Source organism: Chroicocephalus ridibundus, chromosome 10, assembly GCF_963924245.1.
Source record: "Chroicocephalus ridibundus chromosome 10, bChrRid1.1, whole genome shotgun sequence".
In the NCBI taxonomy this organism is placed as follows: Eukaryota; Metazoa; Chordata; class Aves; order Charadriiformes; family Laridae; genus Chroicocephalus; species Chroicocephalus ridibundus.
In genome coordinates, this window is record NC_086293.1 from 7,435,732 (window position 1) to 7,461,963 (window position 26,232).

At 42.6% G+C, this 26,232-nt stretch overlaps 4 protein-coding genes and 4 non-coding genes across 28 annotated transcripts in view; 2 read left to right on the top strand and 6 right to left on the bottom strand.

Moving 5' to 3' along the window:
• Positions 1-352: 352 nt before the first annotated feature.
• On the bottom strand, positions 353-2,953 carry SPCS1 (signal peptidase complex subunit 1). The gene is made up of 4 exons (XM_063347715.1): positions 2,654-2,953; positions 1,915-1,974; positions 1,481-1,567; positions 353-545 (listed from the first exon to the last, which is right to left on the bottom strand). Exons 1-4 carry the CDS (start codon positions 2,939-2,941, stop codon positions 423-425), a joined length of 558 nt encoding a protein of 185 aa, XP_063203785.1. The 5' UTR covers positions 2,942-2,953; the 3' UTR covers positions 353-422.
• An 82-nt stretch (positions 2,954-3,035) lies between these two features.
• On the top strand, positions 3,036-11,477 carry GLT8D1 (glycosyltransferase 8 domain containing 1). Of its 3 annotated transcripts, none has more exons than XM_063347713.1 (10): positions 3,036-3,172; positions 4,901-4,960; positions 5,072-5,170; positions 6,480-6,696; positions 7,367-7,484; positions 8,005-8,089; positions 8,325-8,437; positions 9,019-9,185; positions 9,812-9,924; positions 10,589-11,477. In XM_063347713.1, exons 2-10 carry the CDS (start codon positions 4,945-4,947, stop codon positions 10,777-10,779), a joined length of 1,119 nt encoding a protein of 372 aa, XP_063203783.1. In that variant the 5' UTR covers positions 3,036-3,172; positions 4,901-4,944; the 3' UTR covers positions 10,780-11,477. The 3 variants fall into 3 exon arrangements, with proteins under 3 accessions (XP_063203783.1, XP_063203784.1, XP_063203782.1); XM_063347714.1 differs by lacking the exon at positions 3,036-3,172 and adding an exon at positions 3,213-3,389; XM_063347712.1 differs by lacking the exon at positions 3,036-3,172 and adding an exon at positions 3,215-3,377.
• A 1,586-nt stretch (positions 11,478-13,063) lies between these two features.
• On the bottom strand, positions 13,064-22,051 carry GNL3 (G protein nucleolar 3). Its single transcript, XM_063347711.1, has 15 exons — positions 21,898-22,051; positions 21,571-21,629; positions 21,212-21,349; positions 20,443-20,556; positions 20,182-20,265; positions 19,549-19,684; positions 18,541-18,644; positions 17,452-17,587; positions 16,832-16,919; positions 16,260-16,443; positions 15,470-15,612; positions 14,623-14,759; positions 13,872-14,080; positions 13,559-13,640; positions 13,064-13,473 (listed from the first exon to the last, which is right to left on the bottom strand). Exons 1-15 carry the CDS (start codon positions 21,908-21,910, stop codon positions 13,385-13,387), a joined length of 1,716 nt encoding a protein of 571 aa, XP_063203781.1. The 5' UTR covers positions 21,911-22,051; the 3' UTR covers positions 13,064-13,384.
• Positions 15,886-15,961, bottom strand: LOC134521741 (small nucleolar RNA SNORD19). The gene has a single exon (XR_010072861.1). It is a non-coding gene; the product is annotated as a small nucleolar RNA SNORD19 (small nucleolar RNA).
• LOC134521742 (small nucleolar RNA SNORD69) lies at positions 16,520-16,599 on the bottom strand. The gene has a single exon (XR_010072862.1). It is a non-coding gene; the product is annotated as a small nucleolar RNA SNORD69 (small nucleolar RNA).
• On the bottom strand, positions 17,026-17,099 carry LOC134521740 (small nucleolar RNA SNORD19). The gene has a single exon (XR_010072860.1). It is a non-coding gene; the product is annotated as a small nucleolar RNA SNORD19 (small nucleolar RNA).
• Positions 19,415-19,489, bottom strand: LOC134521739 (small nucleolar RNA SNORD19). The gene has a single exon (XR_010072859.1). It is a non-coding gene; the product is annotated as a small nucleolar RNA SNORD19 (small nucleolar RNA).
• Positions 22,052-22,054: 3 nt separating the features above from the next.
• The window catches only part of PBRM1 (polybromo 1), a 65,677-nt gene continuing 61,499 nt past the window's right edge, over positions 22,055-26,232 (top strand). For 7 of the 19 annotated variants that reach the window (XR_010072725.1, XM_063347689.1, XM_063347700.1 and 4 more), the window contains exons 1-3: positions 22,055-22,187; positions 24,824-24,953; positions 25,993-26,148. Coding sequence is in view for 18 of the 19 variants with exons in the window: in XM_063347689.1 (XP_063203759.1) it covers positions 24,906-24,953; positions 25,993-26,148 (204 nt within the window). In the remaining variant the exon portion in view is untranslated. Of the gene's footprint in view, positions 22,188-24,823; positions 24,954-25,992; positions 26,149-26,232 lie in introns of those variants that run through there. The other 12 variants (XM_063347692.1, XM_063347702.1, XM_063347693.1 and 9 more) reach the window with 7 other exon arrangements.

Consider the following 26,232-nt stretch of genomic DNA (forward strand, 5'->3'; position numbering starts at 1 on the left):
TTACAGTACTTTTTACAACCTGACACTACTGCTAGCTTGTTTTACACACGATTAGAGATATTTTAGTAGAAGTCCAGCTGTATATTATCTTTTAGGCTATGGCAACACCTTAACTAGACTTGATTTGATTGTCTGGGTTCCTTTTTAGTAAAATACTTGAGTGAGATATGACCTCCAGTAGCTGCGTAAAGTTAATGCCTCCACCCCTTCCTTTCCCAGTGACTTCACTGAAACTCCAGCCAAAATTTAGAGAGCCTTCATGCTCTCTGCAGATCTTGGTGTACTCAGGGTAGTATACAAAGTATACTCGTTTGCCATGACAGTAGTAAGAAAAAAACCAAACACTAAGCCATGAGATATCTCCCCAGTGGAAATGCATTTAAAAAAAATTAATGAAGTAACAGCATGAAGAACCACATTTTTTAGCTTTTAGCATGTCTCTTTGGCTTTCTGTCTGCTTGCTTCTTTTCTTCTGTTCCTGACTCCTGGACAGGTAGCCACTTCAGAGGATTGCGGCGATACATAGGCCACGGAGGCAGTGTTAGCTTAGGGAAAAGGAATGAAGTCAGAATGTGTAAATCAAGATGCTATAGGTAAGTGTTTTGTACAGCTTGTTAGGAAAATCTCATTCCTTAACTATTATACCAATTAGTCTTTAAGAAAGTTCATACAAATTCATACTATAGAGATATAGACAGACATTGTATACGATGAGCCCCAGCTCATTGCAAGGAGGATGCTGACAGCACCCACCCTGGAGTAAAAAAGGATACCCCTAGATTACCGAGATAACACCAGCGTCCCAGCCACTCTATACCTCTGTGAAACCCTCCCGTTATCTGGCGTCGGAGATAAGCGGCTGTAGTGAGACCAACTCCAGGGATGTTTAGAGCAAATAAGAACCAGATGGATTATGATGCCATAGAATTACAGTTGCTTTTCAAACCAGTAGAGTGTGTGTGTGTTAAGTAGTGATCAATCAAATCACGCTGTATCTGAACACTTGAAAGGTGTAAGAACCATGTGTAAAACCACATTCAGTGCACGCCAATTGGAACGGGACACCTTGTGTGTAGGAATATGAATTACTCGTGTAATTCACTACTTTGTGTCCTAGCCCCTCTCCTCAGTCGGCATGGGCCAGCTGCGAAGTTCTCATGACAAGCTGTTACTCCACAGAAAGCCTTACTGTCCATTATGTTTTCAGTGCTATCAGCTTGACTTAAAAGTAACGCCTAATTGGAATGAAAAACTAATTCAAAAGCAGTATTGCAGTGTTCTCTAAAATCTTACTAGCATTTGGGAAAAAGCACTTACTGGCTTGTAAAGCACTTTCTACAGATCAAAAAAAGTACAGATATGTAATAACAGTCTGAATTACATAGCAAACGTTTGTCTGTGCTGACAGCCCCTTAATTTAACAATTATTTCAGGTTAAATAGTGCATGTATTTTCTGGTTTGGGGAAAAAAAATTCTTACCAAACATGATAAAGCAAATCCAGCCATAACTATGTAGACAGTCCATCCAAACTGTTCAGTGATGTATCCATAGATGAAACCAATTACCTGCAAAAAAACATATATATTAAAAAGATCAAACTTTAAAGAAACAGAAACATTTCTTATGCCATGATTAAGTTGGGGGGTAAAAGGGATAAAGTTAAGTAGAAAAATACAGGTTTTTCAAAAGCACAGTTCATACATCTTTCCAACCTTGTTTTCAAAATTGTAGGCCAATAATGAAATGAAAGATTGAAAGAAGAAAAGTATTAATCCCCAACAGCCCTTCTGATTTTTGTCTAAAGCTTTTAATGACCCAGATACGCCAAACTGTCAGAAAACCCAAACTTGTTTGTAAGATCAGAAAAGAAAATAGTCCTGTACGTTATCACCCATAGTTCTAGTATACTTACTGCAGAGACAAGAATGATTCCTTGAAAAATCTGTTCTGCTAATTTTTGGCCCTTGTAGTCCTGTGGAAAGAGATATTTTTTTGTTAATTACCCAAAACACAAACCAACCAATTAAACACTTTCAGGTTAGAGCCTAGTCAGCCTGACCACAGGTTCTCAGCTTTTTTGTTCAACTTTCACACCAGACTGGGATTTTTTTTTTTTTACAGCATCTGGATTTAAAGTGTAAAAGAATTAAGCTCTTAATTCACTTAACACTTCCCCTACAATCTTGACCGCATCATCTAAAAATAAAAGCCAGCACTGTCTGTTCAGGAGAAGTAATGCAAGTTCAAAATATCATTGTAGCCAGTTTTGTATCACTATGTAAAAACCATAAGGCCACAAAAGAGAGTATATATATATACGTGGTATGTATGTCACCTGCGTTTGCGTGACTTTAGAAAACGTGGCTCTTGATGAAAACACTGTGCTTTCTAGCACGGCCATATAGCACAGAGAGAGCAGCAGAGACGGGGCTGGGTTGCAGGGCTGTGCGTTACCTTCACCGTACAGCACGCTAAACCTCGACTTTTCAGACCAAAACACGGAAATGATACGGAGCCCCCCAGCAGTTCCTCACGCCCAGGTGCCGACACCGCACGGAGGAAGGGGAACGACGCCGCCGACACCACCCGCCGGCAGCGGCAAGGGGACGCGGGCCCGGGCGCGGCCAGGCCTCCGGCGATGGCTGCCCTACCATCTGCGTGGGGATGGAGCGGAAGATGTTCAGCATGGCGGCAGCGGCGGAGAGCGGCGCCTCACACTCCCCGTTCTGCTGCTGCTCCTCCTCGAGGTTAGAGCCCTGTGGCTGCTGCCGGTTGTTTCCCTCGCCCTGCGCGGCCTCCGGTGCGTACGGCTGCTGAGCGCGACGCCCACGGCGGTGAAGCGGCACCGGAAGGCGCCTGCTGAGGTGGCCGGAAGCACTCCCCTTTCGCTCCGCCCTGTCCTCCGTTATCCTGAGGTGGCAGCTGCCCGGCTCCGCCATCGGCTCCGCGCTGCCGCTACCCCGGGGCTGGACCTGTGCCGCTGCCTCCCCTGCGTCCTCCTCGGTACCTCCGGCGCGGTGCGGGACGCTGTTTCCCCGGCAACAGCGGCATCGTGCCTCAGGACCCCTTACTGAGGGGTCTTCAGCCGGCAGGTGCAAGGCGTCGGCGGGTATCGCCTGCCCGGAATCGACTCTGACTTGGCAGCCTGCGGGCGGCCCTTCCCGCCCAAGGTTCGAGCTTTGCTGACGAAGCCGTCGGCAGCTGCAGCTGCCCCGCTATTGCAGTAGGGCGAGTGCGGCGCGGCCTTCGCGTCCCCGTCTATCAGGCATCGCGGCGGACACCTGCGGCCCGTCGGGCTGCTGCTGGGGGGGCGGTGGCGGCCGCGCCGGCAGCGCGCGCTGCCGAGGTGGCAGTTGGCGGCGGCGCGAGCGGACGGTGAGGGGAATGGCGGGGGGGTGGTGGTGTCTCGGTGGAGGAGAGCTGGGCCCGACCCGCCGCCCTCCGAGCGGGGCTCCTGGGGCGCGGAGGAGGAGCTGTGTGGGAGCCCTCGCCGAGGCGGTGGCCCGAGGGAGAGCGGTTTGCTGTGCAGCCCGAGGAGGAGGCGGTGAAACGGGGGAGGGGGGGGAGCAGTCGTGTGCCCAGCTTGGTGTGTGAAAACGTCCGCGCCGGAGCCACTGAGATTGCGGCAGTGCAGCCATGCACAGGGGTTTGAGTATTTTAGCGTGGGTTTGTGTCTGAGCTGACGATAATTTCTGCAGAAGTCAGTCTGTAAGTGGCTCTAGCACAGGCTGCTGTGGTGTCAGTGAAAGGCAGGAGCTGTCTGTGGGTACGTGCGCCCCCAGCATCGCTGCCGCAGGGACCGAGGAGCATCGCAACATGCTCCATGTTTGAGAGAGGCGTTGGGTTGTACTGCAAACCAAGGCGACGTGTCCTGACCGACCCCAGTGTTGCTGCAGACACGGCATTTGCTTCTTGTGCGCGGTAGATGCATCCTTCCCATGGGAGAAGTGCAACAGCGGAAAGAAGATGGTTATGTCTGACACACATAATAGTGAAAACACAGTTTGTGGTACCTTAATTTGGAAATTTCGCTAGAGTTTTAATATAGAAGAGTCTGTGTTTCTTGAGTCTTGCCTCTTGTTATGGTGTGAGTGCTTTCTGCATGTTACTTGAGAGCTGCTTCGCATTCCAGGATGCGTAGTTCTTGTTCTCATTTCACAATCACTGGTACCGTTAAATAATGAATTATGTGTGTCTGAATTGCATACCAGAATTGCATCGTTGGTTTGAGTGTGTGTTCTTATCCCCCTCTATAACGTGTTGGTAATAGCTTCTTTTACACTTTTGAGATCTTTTCTTGTGTGGTGACGCTTCAGCTGATATTCTGTTATATTTTATGTAGAGAATTTCATGGTTTTGAAAGTGTATAATGCTGTATGTTAAAATCTTATAAACACTGTGTCCTGCCAAAATCTTGCAGTTAGCTAAGTATGGAAAGAAATGTATAACTGTTTGCCTTATTGCTGGGATGCTTCCAGTTTAGGTAGTTAAATAAATTGGTTTAACAGTAAAAAAACCAAAAACAAACCAAACAAAACACCAAAAACCAAAACAAAACCCATACACAGTCTTCCAGATTCTTTCCAGATCACTTTTGACTGGCAGGAGGAGTTTGGGTTTGTGTTTGGTTTTTTTTTTCTCTGTCAGTGAACTAAGTGGCAAGATCTCTATGTCTTCTGTTTAATCTCTGGGTTCTTTAGGCATGTCATTGTAGCTACGTACTTGCTGAGATACCATACCCAGTTATTAAAATGTGACATATGGTTGTATCTTTTTAAGAGAAGGAAACATTCACCACAATCAGAAGCTGTTTTGACACTCCTGGTGATAGTATGCTATGCCTTGTGTAGACATGCACTGGAAGTAGGAAGTGACTGACATATTTTTTTCTCTTGCAGGCTTGCATGAAGCTTATGCTAATAAATAAAATAACAAAAGAAAAATGACATTAAGGAAAGGTATGTGTATATGTGTGTGTCTAATTTTTAAAAAATATCTTTTGTACTTTTCTGAGCTTCCCAGCCTTTCTCTGGTTATACTGATAAACTTCTTTTCTGTTAAATTTTCAGTGAACATTTCCATCCTTATAGTGGCTGTTGTCATATTTTTGGTAGTTCTTCATCATAACTTCCTAGGCCTCAGCGACTTCTTGAAACGGGAATTGTCAGGTACGTTGCATTTTATTTTTTATTTTAGATTGGTGGGAAAGCACATGCTCTGGCCAGACAGAAACCACCATGATAATGATCAATCATTTGCATAACAAGATACAATTTTTGTACTCTTTTATGAGTACATCTTTTGCTGTTCTCATACCCAAGAAACTTCAGCTTGATGGGCTTGTCTGTTCTTGCTGTCCTGTGACTTTTCTCTGTCAGGAAGCCAGGTGAGAATAGCAGGAAGTGTTCCTTCTGGCTTTAAAAGTCATTAAGATACAATTCAGTTTGTTTAGCAAAGCCTTTTCATTGTTGGGAGTCTGCTTTTAAGAACTTCACATGGTCCCACAGAGCTTCTCCAGGTCCCTATTAACTACCAAGTCCCAGTTTGTTGCTCCTGGGTAGCAGTTGTACAGGTGCTTCCCACCAGCAGTTGAATAGAAGCCTGACGGGCCTTAACTGGGAATCAGCTGAAGTTAAAGCTGTTGAGCTCTGTCGTCAGAAAAAGGCATGCAGAAGCCCAGCTTTGTGAACAGAAGAATATTGCCCATAAACTGCCAAGTCCCTGTTTGCTGTGTTCCTCAAATTACCTAAAATTATCTAATATGTAATAGTCTAGATCATCTGAAAGGTACCAGTGTTATAAAAAGTGCGGGTGGTGGGGAATTTGCCAGATTTTACAGGTGATGTGATCTAATCATAAATTTCAATGCTGATCACCCATTTTCCTGGACACTATGAGTACAAATTTGTGTTGTTTTAGCTTAAATAATGTAGTGTGATCTGTGATGCATGGAATAAACATGGGCTGTACTTAATGCCTTGAACTTTGGTGGGAAAATATTCACAACAGTGACTTTAATTTAGAATTTCTTTTTTCTTCATTGGTTCCTACCTAAGAGGAAAAGAAAGTAGAAGAAAAAGAGGGAAGGGTGATGTGGAGGAGACTAGAAGATGGTTAGGGTAAATGGGAGGGGGAATTCAGTGGGATTATAGACATGGCAGAAGAGACCAAAGGTAAGTGCGGCCTACTGCAGTTTAAGCCTCATTTTAGTACTATATTGTGCTGTGTGTGAATATGTACAGTTAAACGTATGTAGTTTATAAGTGTAATATTTTCCTATTCATTAACATCTTGGATTCTCAAGAGCAGGTGCTGTATTTTCAGTGTTTGATACTGACATGCTGTAATCCACACCTCAACTGAGACATCCAAGTGGTTGCATAGTAGAAACAATTGAAGGTGGTGGGAATTTTAGCATGGTAATAATGTCCGTTTCATTTACATAAAACAAGTATGTGTTGCCATTTTACTCCACAGATTCAAATCCATTAGGACTTCAGCCTGTTGATTTCATACCTGCAGTTCCCCAGAGGCTGGCAGATGAAAGGAATGATAAGGAGATTTCTGTGGTCATTGCAGCATCAGATGAGAGGCTTGGAGGTGCAATTGCAGCAATGAACAGTATTTATCGTAACACCAAATCCAATGTGGTTTTCCATATTGTTACTTTGAATGATACTGTGGATCACTTGAGGTAATGATCTTTTCGTTAGATTCCCACAATACTGTAACACTTAAGCATCCCTTAGAAAAGGAAGAGCTGACTTCCCCTGGAACTGCACTCAAAATTGTTTGCGGTTCTCTCTGCCACTGCTTATTGCAGCTTTGTGACAAGGCTGCTGTGGGGAGTCCTGCAGTTGTTTCTTCAGGTAATGTCTCAGGGGTGGAAAAGATCCATATTTTCCAGTGGGGTTATATCCAAACAGTGGGGTTGGAATTTGTTGGTAGAATGTTGTAAAAATTACTTTCTACATTTCATGTAAGCAATTCAAATGCTGGCAATAAAGCTTCTCTATTTTTGTAGATTGTTCTCTGACTCTCTTACTTTTACCCACATCCTGGGTAAAAATACTGATATTTTTTGTGAAGGACCTGTGATAACAGGACCATATATTTCTAATAAAATAAGAAGCAACCTCCTACCTTTGCTGTGTCACAGCTGTGCAGTATGCTGATAGTGGCGTGCCCCTGCAGTCATGCAGGACACCACCACCATCAGCCATAGATTACATTCTAAATGTGTGTTTGTTGGGTAGGGAAGCGAGTGGCCAGATCAAGACCTGTGTCATTGTCAATTGAATCTCTTGCTTTTTGTCTCATTTTTGTCTCATTTAACAAGATCTGTGCTTTTCTTCTGTTTGTAGGCTGTGGCTCAGTAACACTGCTCTGAAAAATTTGAGATACCGAATTTTGGATTTTGACCCTCGTGTCTTAGAAGGGAAAGTACAAGTGGATCCTCAAAAGGCAGACACCTTAAAACCAGTGAGGATGATGTTGATTACTGTTTGCAATTATTAGTTAGTAACAATATATTTTGATATTGGCTTTTGAACACAACTAGAGATCAAATCTGTTAGCATAGAAGCAATCTTTTATAACTAAATTCCTAAATTTCAGTAAGAATAAATTTCCAGATAGTGAGAGGTGAATTTGAATATCTACATACGCATGTCTAGTATCATTTTTTTTCTGTTAGCTACAGTGAAACACAGCAGCTTGCATGTCAAGCATGCCAACACCTCAGAAATACTACAGATATATGTGGAGAAATAAGAAATTCTAATATAGACCAGTTTTACATTTAGTTTATCAATACACAAATTCATAGGAAACCAGGAATTGATGGAACCAGTTTACTTTAAATAACTTGTACTGCTGCCTGCGTTACTTCCTAGATATAAGTTGTCTTGGATAGAAGTGCCAGGAGTGTCAGTCAATTTCATGTTTATTTGGACAATTTTTCATTTAATTCTTCACTTCTCTTGCTTTCCTGTTTTCACAGTTAACCTTTGCAAGATTCTACTTGCCCAGTTTGGTACCTCATGCGGAGAAGGCCATCTACGTGGATGATGATATAATAGTGCAAGGTATGGGACCTTTTCTTAAGCTTTTGCCACTGGCCTTATGCTGAGGCCAGTATGCTGTCTCTTACAGTAACCAAATGCTCCTACTTCAAGGAAACATGTAAAAACTGTGTAAATACGAATGAGTTGCATTCAACTGAAATGGTTTTATCTGCTCTAGCAATGGGCTGAACAAAAAGTCACTCAGTGCTTAATCGGGATTGCTTTTAATTTTTCTGTACTTGCTTCCATTTTCCAGATGATATTCTTGAACTTTACAACACTCCATTGAAACCTGGACATGCAGCTGCATTTTCAGATGATTGTGACTCAACCACTAATAAAGTTGCTGTCCGTGGAGCCGGCAATCAGGTTAGTTTTATTCTGATGCAGCAGTAACAATACTGTAGATCCCAGGCTTTGGAAACAGGCTCTCGGTTTTATTGTTCTTGCAGGTTGACTTCCAAATGCAGAGAACCTAAAAGTGTGACTGTCCCTGCCCAAATCAATTTACTCTGCTGTTTGTGTTACAAAATGACACCTGCAGTTTCTGTTTAGGCACAGTAAAACCACTTTGAATTTTTGCTGTGCTTTCCAATGAGAGCAATTCCCAGTGTGGAACAGCAGGAGGTCTTAGAACATCAAAGGGGGAATTTCTCATTTGTGAGTGTATAAAAAGTACTTCTTCTGGGAGTGGTACCATATTAATAATATAGTATTATTAAAACCATGCAGCACTCCTTACAATATGTAGTTGATATAATCATATTTTTAAAATGTGATTTTAAGAAAAGAAATTAAGAAGAATAAAATTTCTTGCTCTTGTGTTAAAGGAAGGGGTGTTTGCTTTAACAACTTCAAGTTATGTTTGTGTGTTGGGAGTTTTGAACATTTTTTCTTGAAATAGTAATTTGACCATATTTTAATCTAATTTCTACTCTCGTTATTTCCAGTATAATTACATTGGGTTTCTAGATTATAAAAAAGAAACTATCCGAAAGCTTGCCATGAAAGCCAACACCTGCTCTTTCAATCCAGGAGTTTTTGTTGCCAATTTGACAGAATGGAAATTACAGAACATCACTAAGCAACTGGAGAAGTGGATGGCACTTAATGTAGAGTAAGTACCCACAAGCTGGGGTGACACTGTGTCAGGGGTTGGGTTATGGTGATGGCATTCAACTGTTAAATGAAGGGCTGTGTATAGAATCATAGAATCATAGAATTGCTGAGGTTGGAAGGGACCTTTAAGATCATCGAGTCCAACCTTTAGCCTGCCCTGACAAGAGCCACTTCTAAACCATGTCCCTAAGTGCCCCATCTACCCTTTTTTTAAACACCTCCAGGGATGGTGAATCCACCACCTCCCTGGGCAGCCTATTCCAATGTTTAATAACCCTTTCAGTGAAAAAATGTTTCCTAATATCTAATCTAAACCTCCCCTGACGTAACTTGAACCCGTTTCCCCTCGTCCTATCACTTGTCACCAGGGAGAAGAGGTCAGCCCCCATCTCTCTACAACCTCCTTTCAGGTAGTTGTAGAGGGTGATAAGGTCTCCCCTCAGCCTCCTCTTCTCCAGGCTAAACAACCCCAGCTCCCTCAGTCGTTCTTCATAAGGTTTGTCCTCCAGACCCCTCACCAGCTATGTATCTCTGGATTCCTGTCATACAGCTGCAAGTGAAAAATCAACTAGTTTAGGGCCACAGAAGCATCCTTTCCCTCATCCTTTTTATCTTCTCTTCCAGAGAGGAACTTTACAGTAGGAGTCTGGCTGGCAGCATCACAACACCTCCACTTCTAATTGTATTTTACAAGCAACATTCCAGTATTGATCCCATGTGGAACGTCCGGCATCTCGGTATGTATGAAACATTTGTGACACCGCTCCCCTAGTGTGTTTTTCCAGGTCTGTAGCTGGACACCTAGTTGATGATGCAGCAAATGGATCTTTTCTTCCCCTATATATACCTTCTTCTTTAAGAAACACTGCTTTGCAATACCATCTTGGGGCTTGTGGGCCTGGTCCTTTGTGTTCTTTTTTGAACTGCTAGGGGGATAGTTCTTGAATTGAGTTATGCTTGAATTACTTCTCATTTTCTTTTTCCAAATATACATTGGATCTAAAGTGATCCTAGGTGCTTCCTCCAAGATTGTTGAGAGGAACACACATTCATATCTGTTCTGCTACTGGTGAAACCCTAATGCTGGGAGAGCTTGCTTAGGTTTTGTTTCCAATGAACAATACATAGGCTGCTGAATACATCTGGGTATTAACGGGGTTTACAGAACTTGGAAGTTAAGGCAATACATTAATATAGACACTGAGACAGATCTGAGTGGCATTCACTTGCACCCAATTATGTTTTTCATTTTGTCCTGATTTCTGCCTCCCATATCACCTCCTTTCTTCATGAATGACAGGATGTCCTGTGTTAAAATCCTTTGTTTTGGAGTTAAGATATTGCATGTTGGTGTTTCTGCTGCCTTTATTTTAGGCACTAATGCTTCTTTTCCAATAAAAGGGTCTAGTGCTGGAAAAAGGTACTCTCCTCAGTTTGTGAAAGCTGCCAAGTTGCTTCATTGGAATGGACATTTCAAACCATGGGGAAGAACAGCTTCATACGCTGAAGTCTGGGAGAAGTGGTATGTCCCTGACCCTACAGGCAAGTTCAGCCTGATCCGCAGACATTCAGAAGCCTATGAAGCAAAGTAGAGTCAATTTTAATAACTGATGGCATTTTCTCAGGAAACTTCTGGAGCCAAGCAGAACTTGTTTTTTTTAGCCAACTTGTATTACAGAGCAGTCCCTGCCTTCTGGAGTGCGAGGTGATGCACTTATTCAGGTGCGATACTGAAATGCGTAGGTCCAAAGGAGACCCACCTCACTTGTGTGACAGAAGACGCTGCTGCAGTAGCACTATAGAAAGCAAGGGAGGATCTCCACAAACTAGCACTTCTCTTAGTTCATTTGTCTGTTTTGTGGTGTTCTGCTCTTTACTACAAGTCTTCTAGAGGATGATCATTTTGTCAGCTGCAGAAAGAAACAGTTTCTAAGAACAAGATAGGACTTCAGCTGGTGCTTTCACCATGCAAATCTTGCACAGTAATGTACTGTAATTAAGAGGTGCTTGCATTTTGTTCTGGTGGTTTTGTTGGTTGTTTTGTTTTGTTTTGTTTTCTTATCCTGTGAAAGTTTCAACAACCCTTTCTTGCATGACATGTCCTCCCAACCATTTCTGTGTCTTTCTCGCGGAATTCTGCAAAATCGAACCTTGTTTTTAAAGATGAATTTTTCAAGTATTATTTCACTATGCAAAGTGGTTTTAACTGCCAGTGAACACTAAAACATTTTTTTTGTAAAGCGGTGGAGAAAACCTTGTTGAAAAATAAAAGCTAATTTTAACATGTTGACTCAAACCTCAGGTAAATGGCATCTGGTTCTAGTCTTGATCTGATAGATGAAGTGTGTTTCCTTTGTACTTAAATACAATAACAAGCAATTGAAACTAAAGTCAATCGAGCTTATTTTTGCAAAAGCAATCTCATCCTAAATTGTGCAAAATGTTTATTTTGGGGATCAGGCTGTATGAACTACTGATTAATTTTGTTAACTGTTAAGCTCCTCATAATTCTCTCAAGCGAGCATGGCTCTGCTATAGAAGTTTTTCCCACCATGCCTTTTCCAGTCTGGCCCTTTAAACTCATCGAGATTCCTGTGCCTTTTTGCAGCTGGCTGCCCATCGCCTTTCTACAGGTAAGTGGGTTCTTTTAATAGTTGTTAGTGTTGAGCAGTGGTTATTATTAGCTGATGTATCGCAGGAGCTATTGTGCCAACTATTCCATTTAATGCAGGTTTGAACTCAAGTTGTCGTTTTTATTCAATAGTACTGCATGTGAACAGTCCTCAGTGTAGGATGTTTAGATAAACGGCTTTGTGTCAATGCAGTGATGAGCTCAGCGTTGCATGGCCTGTGATACAGGGTAGCACAGAGCTAAAGGGCTCAGTCACGTGTATGAACATGGTTTTAGTACCGCTTTACAATTTAAAAGGGTTTCCAACTGCTTGGCTCCTTGCAGTCACTGCCTATAGTTCTGTTTTTGTCACGGATGCTGATCTGTGGCTTGTTACCTATTGTTTCCTTTCCTGAGTTTTGATAACAAGAACTATTCTTGTCCTTGAAGCAGTTAGGAGTAATGAAATAAGCTCAGTTACCAAACTTTGAAATACTGGACTAGATCAGCCCACACCAACTTAATTCTGATGACCAGGCTGTGTTTTAGCCGGCTTAAATGAACTGCGTGTGTCTCTGTCTGCACTTGATTAGTTTTTTAAACAGCTTAGGACTATGCCTCAAAATACGTTTAGGGAAAATACAACTATCCATTTAAAAAAAAAATACAGAAATCAGATGTTTAAAGTTAATAGGAAGAAAACAGGCACATAGGAGGAAGATGGTCCTTGTCAGGCTTTTATTCTAAATGTTTATTTCATTGAGCAGCTGCAGGGCTTCTTGGTAATTCTCTTGCTACTGAGCACAGTAATAGGGCAATGTTTTGCTTTACAGTTACCAGTTGTTACCATGTATAATAGGTGTTATTAGGAAATAAGCCTTTTGTTCAAGAGCACCGTAAGAACAAGCAGCTTGTTCCCCAGTGAAGACAGATTACTGTCTCAGTTACCTTTCTCAGTACTTAGATAAAATACCTTATGTCTAGCTAAAATAAATAATATTTTTCATCCAGCCTTTACATATGAAAATTCTCCAAGTTTTGCAAAAGTATATTGGAAACTTACTGACTTAAGTCATGCTTTAGAGGTACCATCTCTGTAATGCTCTAGGAAAAGCAATTAAATTTGATGGAGGCATAAATGATGCTTAATTAATAATGATGCTTAATTTAATTTCATAAATGAAAACTTAACTTGAAATATTAATTACTTGAACATGACTAGAATTAAACATTTACCATTATTTTTCAAAGAAAAAGACAAGGGGTTTATCCTTTTGCAACATCTTTTTATAAGGCAAAGTGAACAGACTCAATTAAGAACTTCTTAAATTTTTTTTTTTTTAATACAGGAATTAAAGTTTAGGACTTAAAGCTGAATACAGTCAGTTTCCTAGACTTGTATAAAATCTGAAACAATCAAGAGAGATGCAGTATTATATACACTATTTGACACAGTAATAATTGTGAATCTTTGCAGCAGCTCTGGTATGCAGCATTCCTCCAACTTTTACCAGAAAACAAGTCTTCATGAATGTTCTGAAAGGCAATAATAAGAGTCTCCAAACACAGTCTTCACACATAATTCATTACACATAGTCTGTATTAAAATCGTAGGCATCGTCTTCATCTGCTGTCTTATCCAAGCTGAGTGATACTGAATTGGAATGTTCACTTTCTGAGACAAGAAAATCCTGTGTTAATGAAACCAAGTGCTAGAGTACTAGAGACCTATCCTTCAAGCCAGGGTTTTCAATACAGACCTGCTATCTGCTTTTCTGAATTTGTAGGACTTGTTTGTCGTTTTCCAAACTTTGCTTTCCTGGTGACCTGAACTTTACTTTCCTACAAATCAGAGAGGTCAGACATAAGTGTTTATTCGGACATCACTAATGAAGTCTCTAATGCAACTGAAACCTAACAGAGACTTGATGATAGTGTGGATGTCCCCTCGTATTATATATCTCCAGGAGCTTTTAGGTTACTCCTGGTGGCTCCAGAGCACCTACACATTCTGTTTACAGCAGGATATTGACTGGGTATAGGTAGAAGCAGCCTAATGAAGCACTGGTTTACCTCTCTGATATCCTTTTTTTCTTCCACATCATCTTGATCATCATCACTTTCTGTGAAATCCTCTTCTTCGTCTTCCTCCCCCTCCATACTTGTTTCCAAGTTTTCCCACTCTGATACTTCCTCTATTACTTTGTTTTCCTGTATTGTCCCATTTGTCATACCAGCTGACTGGAAAGTGATGCTGCTTGCTGGACTGGGGCATTTTAAAGCTCGAAAAAACATAGGAAAGTGTCTGTTAAAGTCACTGTTAGGCAGCACCACATGCAATGCCATTTTAGGTCAGGGCTAGAAAAAAGTGTGTCCTGCCCCTCTCTTCCACAAAAACTCCCACGTAAGCAGACAGAACAAAGGACAATTCTCTGAGAACAGCTTTCTCTGAGGCATCTAGAGAAGACTGCTAGGAGCTGAGAGACTTGGATTTGAGCATAGATTGTACTGAGTAAAATGTATTTTGTTGGCCTAATTAGCCAGTGTTTATGTGCTCTTCAACATTCTTTTCCCCTGTTTCCTATTTAGAAGGGTTAGGTCAGATAAGCAGAAACAAAGAACTAGCAGGGGTAATTTGTGTTAAGACAAAACACAGATGCACTGTTCTTTTTATCAGAATCCCTTTCTTTCTTAAAAAGTTCATATTCACTGCATATTGGCAAAGCTATCCTATAAATATTAGCAGGACTTCCGTTCAAAATCTCCCATTAGAACTACTACTACCACTCTTAATGGTAGCAGTGCGTTACAGTAACAGTCCTACCTTGAACAGCATTCTTGTTTTCTTCTTCTAGGTTTTTTAAATTAAAGCACTCCTGCATTTTAGCTGTTATGTCTTCTGTAAGATATGGTGGCCATCTATGAGATTCTGGAGGTTGTGAGTGGTAGCTTATTTTAGCTCTAGGAAAATAAAATATCAGCATTAAAAAACAACCAAAGATAACATAGTTAAATCACTGTAACACAAACCTCTCAAACTCCTCAACCTAATTACTCATTTATTATAATCTGTTTAATAGCTGCTTGACTCAGAAGTTGTCAATAACAGTATTAAGCGTACAGACCGCTCCTGAGAGGAAAAAGAAATGGCATACTTCGTCACCACAAATCATCCGCCTGTAAAATCACAAGCTGTAAAAGCAGCTGAACCACTTGAGCAAGGGAAATAGTCACTCAGTTACTGAGTTACATTTATTCCCACCCTCAGAATATAGGAATCACTGTGAATTTCCACAGAAAGCTTGCCATAGCCTTTCCTGTCTGTAGAAGAGGACTAAATGGACTCAGTATTTGAAAGGAAGGCAAATTCCCTTAACAGAGGGGAAACAGAGTTATACCAGAAGTCAGTAAACTGTCTTATAGAGTAATGTGCAACATGCTTTGAATCAATCTATTGTATCCTTCACTACTTCAGAAAATTATCCATGGATGGTGTTCTCTAAATCTGTTAGCCAGTCCAGCTCTTTACCAAAGTAAAATGGGATAAAGAAGAAAAAAACAAAGGCAGCCTGTCCTTTCTAAGTACTTCTCAGGACTCAGAGCTTCTGCTGTGCTGGATTAACAATATGAAAAAGGTGACCAGCGTAAAGCAAAATTCATAGCATACGTACCCTGTCCAGTCACAAAGTAGCACTTTAGCTATATTCTCTATGTCAGGAACACCTCCCTTTTTCAGCATACCCCTTTTCTGAGCAAGTAAAGTCAAAAACTCCTCGGTGTTCCTGAAATCTGGGATACTATAGTGCATCATTACCTAGTGCAAAAGAAAATGGTGCATTCAGAACTTTTTCTCTTAGTTTTAGGAATAAAAAAGCAAATCAGGTTACAATGAGGATGAACAAGTATGCGAAGAGCCGTTTTCCTCTTGCATGTGGGAGTAAACATTACAAAGCAAACTGCCTACTTCATCAACAAATTCATTTGCCATTCACCCACACTAGTGGGTGTATAGAGACAGCACAGTGGTTTGTGAAAAAACAGTTATCACAGAACTGAATGGGAATTGGGCTTAGGTTAATCTACTTGAAACTAGAGTGAAATCAGAGTTGGATCTGAGGTCTTCACTGTAATAATAGGAAGCAGTCAGAATATCTTCATTTTTCACTCTGTGATACTACGATGAGATCTTAAAAGCAGTGTTTTTTAAAAATCGGGAAAGTTATTGGGAAAACAGACTCTGGCTGACAGGATTGTGGCATGCTGTTTTTGTTTGCCATTGTAAGGATGAAAGACCACACTTAGTGTTGGATACACTAGCCAAAGTTTGCCACTCTGTATAGTTAGGAGAAAGCAGTACAAAAGCTACCAATTAGTTGAAGTGAAACAAACTTTCGTTATTGGCCTAAGAAACCTGTAAGACAAGTCAAATGCAGTGAGAGATGTAGAAAAGGTGGAGCTCACCTGCTGTTTACTACAATGATTTAGAATGGCATCTACTCCTTCAAGCACACCTGCTGAGGCTGTTTCTTCAGTATTTAGGATAGTTCTCAAGGCCAGAGCCAGGGTGTTGTTGGAAGGATCTGCAATTATACTTGGACTGTCTAAGATCTTTGTCTGTTTATCAATGTGTACAATTTGCATGGACCTATTCAGAGAGAAATGCACTGTGAGTGGATAAAGGTAATCAACTAGCAAAGGACTGGTAACAGTGAGGGATGCGAACCACAAAGCTCAGTGTTGGACTGAATGCACTTCATACAGAGAGTCAGTTTCAGTGTTTTCTCATCATATGCTTTGCGTAGGACAGAAATCCAAATGTACATAAAGAGCAAGCTTATACACTATTCTCTCGTGACAGCTGTCATCACACAGATCAGAATCTTTCATCCTGGCAACTTGAAACCTGCATTTAAAACTGCACACAGGGTCATACTTTGCCCTTAATGGATGGAAACTGTACACAAACAAACTCAAGGTAATCAGAACACAAAAACAAACAGGGAAATTAACAGCTTTTATCAGACTCAGCTTACTTGGTAACACCTCTTGTTAGGCCAACATTGCAAGCACGAACTCCTTTAAGACTGTTGATTATGCTGCTCTTTCCCACATTAGGGAAACCTAAAGGAAACCACATAAATCCTTGTAAATTAAATAAGAAAACTCAGCCTATGTAACACTGATCAAAACTGCTTCTTTCAGGTGTCTTTGGTAAAGTAAAGTATATCTTCAGTGTGAGATCAGAGTTGGATCTGAAGTCTTCACTACAGAAGTAAGACAAAGTCTGTATCCTCATTTCTCACACTGATAATAGCAGGGGCATGAAAGACATCACTGGATGTAACACTGCAAATCTTATCAGGTAGGAAGGCAGTGCAAGCTGCATGGTATGTGAACTGCTTCTCTTGTTTCCCTAAGCTACTGAATCCACTAAGGCCTCACACAGGGTGCCTTCCAGAGATCACATACACTACCTGCATCTAAGTGCAACATAGACCGTTGCCAACTGAAGTACTACAACAGTGAGTCTTAGCTGAAAGTAAGAGCAGTGACTAGAAAGCCCAAAAGCTTTAGTTGTTTTACCCAATTTGTAATACAGAATACAAAAGCTTAATGGGAGGAGAAGGTAACTCCTGTCTCTCTAAACACTTACCTACTACCCCAACCTGAATGGCTTTGTTTTGAGTCCTGACGTGGTCTTGAAGAAGTTTCAAAAGGCATTTGCTTCCAAAGCATTCAGTGGTTCTTGATAAATCAACACGTGCACGTCTTTTTGTGAACTGTTCCTGCTACAGGATTCAAAGGCAAAAAACCTGAACAAGACACCACACTCAGGAGCTATTTAGGAAGACAAATATGTATGCTTAGATTTCTTTATCTACTGTAACGTTTCTGACTCCTATCCTCTATTAGATGTTACTGTGTTCTTCTGAACAGAAGAAATTATTTTAATAAGGAATTGGCTAATCAGTTAAGTGACACTAAAAAAAGGCAGCCATCAACTACTAAGAGAAAAAGGAACGTGAACTGACTAATAGGGCTTGTGATTTCAGTTCAGGCTGTGCTGCAGGTTTGTTGTGCAACGATAAAATAACAGTGTATGTTCAGTTGGTAGAATCTTTAAATCTACAGATTCACTCAAGGGACTTCAATTATTTTTTTTTTTAAGGACTTCAAAACCTGCTCTCTGTGTTGCAGTTTCTGTACCATTCTGCAGGTGGGTCTATTTCACTATGCTGTTATCAGGGTTAAGACATGTGAAGCATTATGTATTAATATACGTATGACTCGAACTAGCATCTTCAAGAGTTGAGACTAGGACACAAGGAGCTAACCCCTTTATACTCTTCATTAAAAAAGGTAGAACCTGACATTATTTCATGAATGCAGTAGTATAGTGTGCACCACTTTACCTACAAAACAATTCAGAAGTAACTGGTGCAACCATCCTACATAGAAAATGAAAAATTCCTCATCTTACTCCCCTCACTGTCCTTCTTACAGTAAAAAAGGCTTGCTTTTACTCTAGTCCAGCATCCTGGGCACAAACGACTATGTATTTCAACAGCACGAATTGCCCCACAGTACCACTTAGTCAAAGTGCAAAGGCATATCCATCAGTCGCAACAGTATTATCAAACTAAGGGAAAAGGAATCTTAAAGAACAAGAGTTCCTGTTTCTCAACGCATACGATTGCAAACACATACAACTTAGTCATAAGACAGCCTGCAGTGCTCTTACCATAGTCCTGTCCTTCATCAGTGTTGCCGATTTAAAAGCAATCGTTGGAAACTCCTTCTTCAAATAATTCAACCATTTCTCCAAGTTTTCCTTTGGCACTAAATCTGGGAAAAAAGAGCACAGTCCTTTCACTCCTCAGAATCTTAGATATCACTGCGTGGAGGAAATCTAATGTGGAATCAGGAATCAGGCTCTATTTTATCTGTTTAGTATGTTTCTTTCTAACAAATAATGTTTGTCTGAAAACTAGTAGAGTAGTGGGTATGTTCCCCACAGGCATCCAGTGTTGCAAGTTCTAGTCTTTATTTTTTGCCTCAAGCAGAACATACCACATTTACACTTCCCGCCCCTGTATCAGGTTTTTAATGCTGGAGTCTTGCTAGGAGACTTTGTATGGTACAGAGTGTGATGTTCTGTGAAGCATCATCCCTGCAAAAGCTACTCTAATACAAAGTTCACTTTGCTCTTGCTGTCGCCCTTGGTATTTCCTTTTCTTTTTTTTTTGAGCTGCTGCTAACCTAGTAATTTCCAGCCTTTTTAGCAGTTTTCACGTGCGTTTATGTGCGTTCTTTCATACAGGAATGGAAGAGAGAAAATACTTCCCCAAACCAAATTTCAAATACAATATTGCATTAATTTGCTGATCTTTAACTCACCATTGCCTCAGTGGGGGCCAGCATTGTGACCTCTGCCTGCTCACTTATGTTCACAAAAATGTTAAGAATTGTAAGATCTTTAACTTCTGTCAAATTTGGCTGAAACTGGCCAATGCCCTCAGAAGTTATTGCAAAAGAAAGGGGCTAACGTGCATTTACGTCTGTGGTATTCTCTCAGCAAACTAGACTAAAACGTGGAGGAAATGTGACCTCTTCAGTAGCGCAGTGAGCTCAGAGTTGGATCTTATGTCTTCAATAGAATCTCAGATGGAAGAAAGGAATCTTCATAGCTCACAGAACCACCGTGCACACAGTGACCAAGTAACACTTGAAGAAAACCTGTGCTTCTTACCAATTTTGTTCAGAACCAACAGTAGCTTTTTGTCTCCTCCAGAGCAAATTACAGCTTGCTCCAGTTGAGGACACCGGCAGCCCATTGGATCTCTTGCATCCAAAACCTCTAGAACCACATCTGAGGCCTCAATCACCTGGGTAGAAAAAAAGAGAGAAGACTCTCAAAATGACAGACCATTTGACAGATGACAACTCTGGAACAGATGTGGCTTACAAGAGTTCCTGTTGAATTTCACAGAACGACTGGGGAGTTTTCATACAACTGTTCCTGTTTGAGCTCCTTTATTCTGAACTACAAACCAGAAAGCTGAAGCAATTTTCATTTTTTTCCTCCAAAAGCAAGAAATCCTTAGGCACTAGTACCTCATTACTACAAGAGCTCTTTGATCAGTCAGTACGTACTGACATTGGCTTTAATGCCTCAAAGTGCTGGATGTCTCGGCAGCTCACACCAGACAAGACTGAAACCCTCACAGTTTCTGTTGTAAAATCCCTTATATCAGTGTTGAAGTTTATCACAAGCAACCTTTATACTCTCTAGCAGCTGCACAGCAGTGCAAAAAAGGAAAATAACACGTGGTCTCATTGCTGACTCTCATCAAATTATATAAAAATAGCTGAAGTGTCTCACCTTCTTGAGCTCCCTGCAAAATGATTTCTTTGAATTTTTATCCAGCAGTTTGTTAGTCTTTGCTTTAGATTTGCCAGAGGATTCCTGAATGCAAATAAAAGTGAAAGGGAATGATTTAACTGAGAATTAGTGTATTATACTTGCATGCATATACAGCACGAAAATATAACACATAACGTACTGCTTAAGAAGATGTAGTTTCAGGGTGACTTTTATTAATTCTATAAGCTTCAAAGAATCAAAATCATACCAGACACCTACCTTTCCTTCTGCTTTTTCTTTGATTTTGGCTGCATTCTTTTTTGCTTCAAGCTTCCTCTTCTTTTCATGTTCTTTCTGTCTATTGAGCTTCTGCTTTTGTTTTAGTTCTTCAAGCTGATGGCAAACAAAAACCCAAGCCAGATAAAACACACTGGAAAGTGGTAAGGAAGACTGTTTTTTCTCCCCATTTATTTATTTCTGATCAAAGCTTAGTTAGAAGTTATGGCTGCCCAAGTGACACTGGGAACTTTTTTTGCATCCTCCTCTGAAAAGAATACTGTTGCCTTCAACTGCCTCCAACCCAGAGGCAACACATCCATTAGCTGGACCCCAAAATAACAGCTGTGCAGCAACCACATCACAATTGGTAAGGGTGCTGCTCTCATGTTACATTCCACCATGCTGCAGACAGCAGATCCGTATTTTTTGCACAATCACGTAATGCCAAGATGCTTTTAGTGTTCTGATGAGACATCTATGTATCTTAGCATCACAGGCAATTCTGATTACATTAGAAATGATGCTTCCAGCATGTTTATACACACAGTGATGAAACGAAGGTTAAAAATACGAGAGTGAATTGTTACACACTGTATAATACTGGAAACAAATATATTATTTCTCCACAGTATGTATCTACTCAGACCATTTACAGTCTCCCATGATTGCACCTCTGGGCACGCACACCTGCACACGCATGCACACAAAGCTGCCTTGAAAACAGGAATAGTCTCAGTTCTCGTCCTCTTTAACACAAACTGTATTTTACCCTCTGCTTTCTTTGCTCCGCTTCCCGTAGAAGCTCTTCCTTAAATGGTGCGGCACTGGGAACACCGGGATCTTTCTTGGGCTTTTTGCGTCCACGTTTTTTGGCTTCTTTCCTTACTTTTCGGTGGTGTTCTCTGATCTGAAGACAGGAACAAGAATATTTTCTCAGTCTAAGGCAAAAAAAAAAAAGCGGGGGGGGGGAGATATATAACCCTCCTATTTACAGATACAGAGTAAAAAATGGTACGTTTCAGACTTTAGATTGAATTGTTTCGATTGCATAATGTCTCATCGTAAAGCTACACTTTAATTAGGAAGAGACACCCCCCTGCCCGGGGCCGGCCGCCCGCCGGGACTCACCTTCTTCTGGATCTTGTAGCGCTTGTGGCAGGTCAGCCTCTTGCTGGCCTTCTTCAGCTCTGCAAGACACCGGGCCCGTCAGCTCCCCGCCGTCCTCCCGCCTCCCGGGGAAGCGGCCGCGCTCCCATCGCCGCCAGCCGCCACCGTTCCCTTGAGCCCCGGTGGCCGAATCCCCCGCCCCGGGCCGCCGCCGTTCGCTCGGCCACAGGCGGCTGCTCCCCGCCCTCAACGCGCCGCTATTCCCCCGGTGCCATCCCGCTGCCCTCCCTCACCGGCGATACCGCCCTCAGCCCGCCCCTGCTCCCGCCGCCCCGGCCCGACGCTCACTGGGCCGCTTCATGGCGCCGCCGGGCCGCGCTCAGCCGCCGCTCCACGTGGAAGGCCGCGCTCCTTCCTCCTCCCGCCGGCGGGCGCTGCCGTAAAGCGAAGCGGTCCTTCCTCGCCGGAGGTGTCGCGCGGGCTCGGCGCGTTTGGCGGCCGGGCGGGCTTTGCGGCAGCGGCGGGCTCGGCGGTACGGGGCGGCGGCGGCACCGGCGGCTGCAGCAGCAGCGGTGGCGGGCCGGGCGGCGGAGGGCGAGTGCGGCCGCGGCTGTCGGAGGCGGAGCGGAGCCGGCTGGGTGAGTGGAGCGGCGCCCGGGGTCGCGCAGGCGGGGCGGCGGGCCGAAGCCAGGAGGCCGCTGCCTCCCTTTGTGTGGCCGCCGCGGGGAGGCAGCGCCGCCCGGCCGCGCAGCAGCTCCGCCACCGGTGGGCCCCGCGCCGGGCCCGGGGGCGCCGAGTCCCTCCGCCTCCTCCTGTCACCTCCCGCGTCCCCGCCTCCCGCCGCGGACCTGGCCCTGGGCGCGGTCGTCCCCCCCCCGCGGTGTCGCTGTCCCTCACCGGCGTCCCGGCGTCTCCCTCAGCCCGCCCCGCGCCACCGTCCCGGTCCCGTCCCCGGGTCGGGCTCGCAGCGGTGACAGCGGCCGCGCGGCGGGCGGGTGGCCGAGGACCGGCGGCGGCGCGGCCGCTCCCGGGGCCTCCGGAGCGGGCCCGGGCGATGGGAGCGGGTCCTGCCCGGTGCGGTCGGGGAAGGGACACAGTCCTGTCGGACCGGGAGGGAGCAGGCCGGTCCGGTGCCCGAAAAGGTGTTTTTCTTTGTCTCCTCCTTCGCCGGCCAACGTTAACACTTCGTAAACCGGGCAGGGGCCCGCCGGGGGGGCCGTTCGGGGAAACTGTGCTTTTTGCCTCTTTGTTTCTTGTCCCGGTGCTGATAAAACGATGGATCTGCTGTGCCTCTCACTCCTTCGCCAACTTCGTCCTTTTATAGTGTCTGGTTGCTGCTCTCCCCCTTTTCCTGTGGTGTAGCTGGTTTCAATGCGATCGACAATCGGGAGAAATTTGGGCTGTGTTTCCCTCCCTTGTTCCATTTGCTAAATTTACCATGGTTTATTGAGTATTTCTGTTGAAATGTGGGAGATCCTGATAATGATAAAATACTTTCTGTGGTATCTGCTGGCTTTTAGCTTTTTTCTACTTGCAGGCAGAGAATGAAATGTGTGCTAGAACCTCCTTGGCTTGTTTTAAGTGTGTTGTCTCAAATGCACGTGAAAACTGCTTATTTAATGAGGTTAGACGAGGTAATGCTTGTGATCAGTAGTAGTACAGGAGTTCAGGAGAGACAATCTTTTGCCCGTTGTGTATATATTGGTATACACGTATATTACTAATGGCCAAAGCATTTCTTATAGAGATGTCTATGGTTATGTGACATTTTTATGGGCGATGTGAGCGATTATTAAGTAGATGCCCAAGCTCCTGTTGCACGGGAGGTGACTTGTTTGTAGCGGTAGAGATTCTCGGTGCGCCTGTTGAGCAGCTACATTGCAGAAGAAAGTCTAGGAGATGCGTTCTTAAGCAAAACAATACATTTCCGTGCACAGTAGGATTATCTGTGTTCAGGAGCATGGAGAACTAGAGAAAAGTTTGCATTTTGGAGCCTGACATTTGGTAGGAGTTTTACGTAAGCTGTTCTCTCACTGAGTATTCATGATGTTGTTCAGACTGTGATACGTGTTTTGCACCTTCCTTGGTTATTAGAGGAGAAGAATGTTTTTGGAGGCTGTGTGCAGAATGGCCAGGTGTCTCGATTGTACAAGCATACACCAGCGTCTGGCCAAGTGCCACAGCACATGTGCCTCAGGTAACGGACCCGGAGAAGCGTGTATGCAGTTTGCAGGCAGGTGCTGCTTGGGGGTGCCCCAAATCTTTATTTCAGGATAGCGTTGGACTGAGTGTGCCTTTGGATTCCTGGGTGAACCAGAATTATTGATTCCATTGATCCCTCCTGCCTTTCTTTCACAAGCAAGGACTTGTGTTTTCTAGCAGCCTCCCCATCAGCACGCGCCTGCTGTTAGCCATTGGACACTGTAGCTCTCAGATAAAAGTTGGAGGCAGTGCCAAAAGCAACAGGCTGGTTGTCCATTCCTGAGATGAATTGCCTGCTAATAGAGCACAAAGATTCTCTGTATGCATGTGTTATGATAGTGTCCAGAATACCGAAGAGGAAAACAATCTCTCTGGGGTTTTACTGAAGACGGTAGCTGTATGAACTAAACAGAAGCAATCATTTTGCCATAAAATGGTTCTGTACATTTCGCATGGAATTTCTGAAAAAAAATTAGTCTCAGAGACTGCTTAGAAGTCAAACCAGGTACATCTTTAGTGAACCTGTATGGTTGGATCCTTGATGTTACTTACATATCAGAGGATACTGAAGACTAATGGAAGTGCATCATCACTAGAGAGTCTACTGAATGTTTCTTGACCTTATAAATTATTTTCTTATTTTTTTAAGCAATGTACTACTTAGCATTCTGTAAGTTTTACTGCTTTCTGGTTTTTACTCGCTGGTCAGATATCACTTAACGTTTATTCCCTGCTCAGCTTGATGAATCATTCTCTTGCAAGTGACTGTGAAATCTGTAGTATGTATTCAGGAACATTAGAGAAATGTGTTTTTACTGTAAAAATTATAGAAATGTCTAGCGTTCTGTGTACAAAATTACTCTGTAGAGTTTTTGCTGGGCTAAAAAAAGTTACCTTCTGTTCCTTGCTTTTTTCTCTCACAGTAATTATTCGATTTATTCTTTGACTTTATTCTTCAACTTTATTCTTCAATAATCTGTCTATATTATATTTATTAATAATATTTAATAATCTGTCTGTATCTACTCTCAATTTTCTTCTCTCTCTCTCTTTCCTTTTTCTTGTCTTCCAGTTTTGACTGTACTAACACCATTGCTGATTTGCCACTCTTAGTGTTACCTTCTCCCAGTATCTGTACTTGCCCATCAGACACTATGAGGAGACTGGCTTTTCGAGGTGCTGGTTGTACTCTGGTAAATCTGGTAAATTATTGATTGCATGTACACCATTCTCTCCATTTCTCTGCATTAGGCTTTAGCTTTTCTTTATCCTAACTGTTAATTATTCCTGCCTTATTCATCTCAGTTGTGTGCTTGAAATTAATTCTGTCTCTAACATAAATGCTCTAATGTGGTTATGTTGTGCTGCCATAGCTTGTAAATTAACTGAGTGCTTCCTAGAAAAAATTCCTTGATTTGGTTGGAAAATGAGCATAGGCTGGGATAGATGGACCTGTTCTGTCTTCAGCCTTTGAGACAGCTACAAATAAAGATATTTTTATGATGCTGTCGCTGGAAGTTGGGAAAGAGCCAACAACTTGTTCTGTAAATCACCATAGTTGTTGGATGGTGGTTATTAATTTGTCACTGTTTGTGTTGATAAATGGAAAACTATGGCCAAAAAAGGAGCTGGCTTTTTCTACTTCTTGATGGTCGAGCCATTCATCCCACACATAAAGTGGGAGTGGTGGGTCACACCATGCTCCAGACCTTTTTTTGGCTTGAGTCTAAGACAAGGTATTCAGTAGCCATTTGAATTTTAGTTTGTAATATATTTTGTTTGTGGAGTTTTTTGTTTGGGGTTTTTGTTTGTTTGTTTCTTTTTTTAATTTGACATGGAATGACCTGCTTTTGCACTAGAACTGAGCACTTGTCTCTGTACAGCTCTTTCCTTTAAAACAGCGGTTCTCGCTTAGTTGTCATGCATAGGATGAGGTATCAAAATGTAGATGGTTTAAGAACATATCCTAGTGAGCGCTGCTAAATTCATCTTCATCACTATGAGCCCTGGGCTTTCTGACATTGCTGTCATTAGTGGCTATAAAACTGCAGGACCATTTTGATTTCCCTTTACTCCTCCCAATTTTCAAAGATCTGGTGTTTAGATATATGGCTTAACCGAACTGTAGCATATAACAAACATAAGTGACTCATCCTAAAGCATTGCTAGCTTCTTATTTAGCTCTCACCAGAGGGTTTGGATGCAATGCCATGAGTTTAAGAACATTTCTCTTCATTATAGAAGAAGTTGGATTCCATGGGTTCCAAGAGGCGAAGAGCTACCTCACCTTCCAGCAGCGTCAGTGGAGGAGACTTTGATGATGGCCACCACTCCACGAATATACCAGGCCCAAGCAGAAAGAGGAGGAGACTTTCCAATCTCCCAACTGTAGATCCTGTTAGTACCTTCTTATTATGCACAACTCTTTTGCTTTGGGATACTGTGTCCCTGTTTGGGAAATGCTGGATTATAAAATGGATT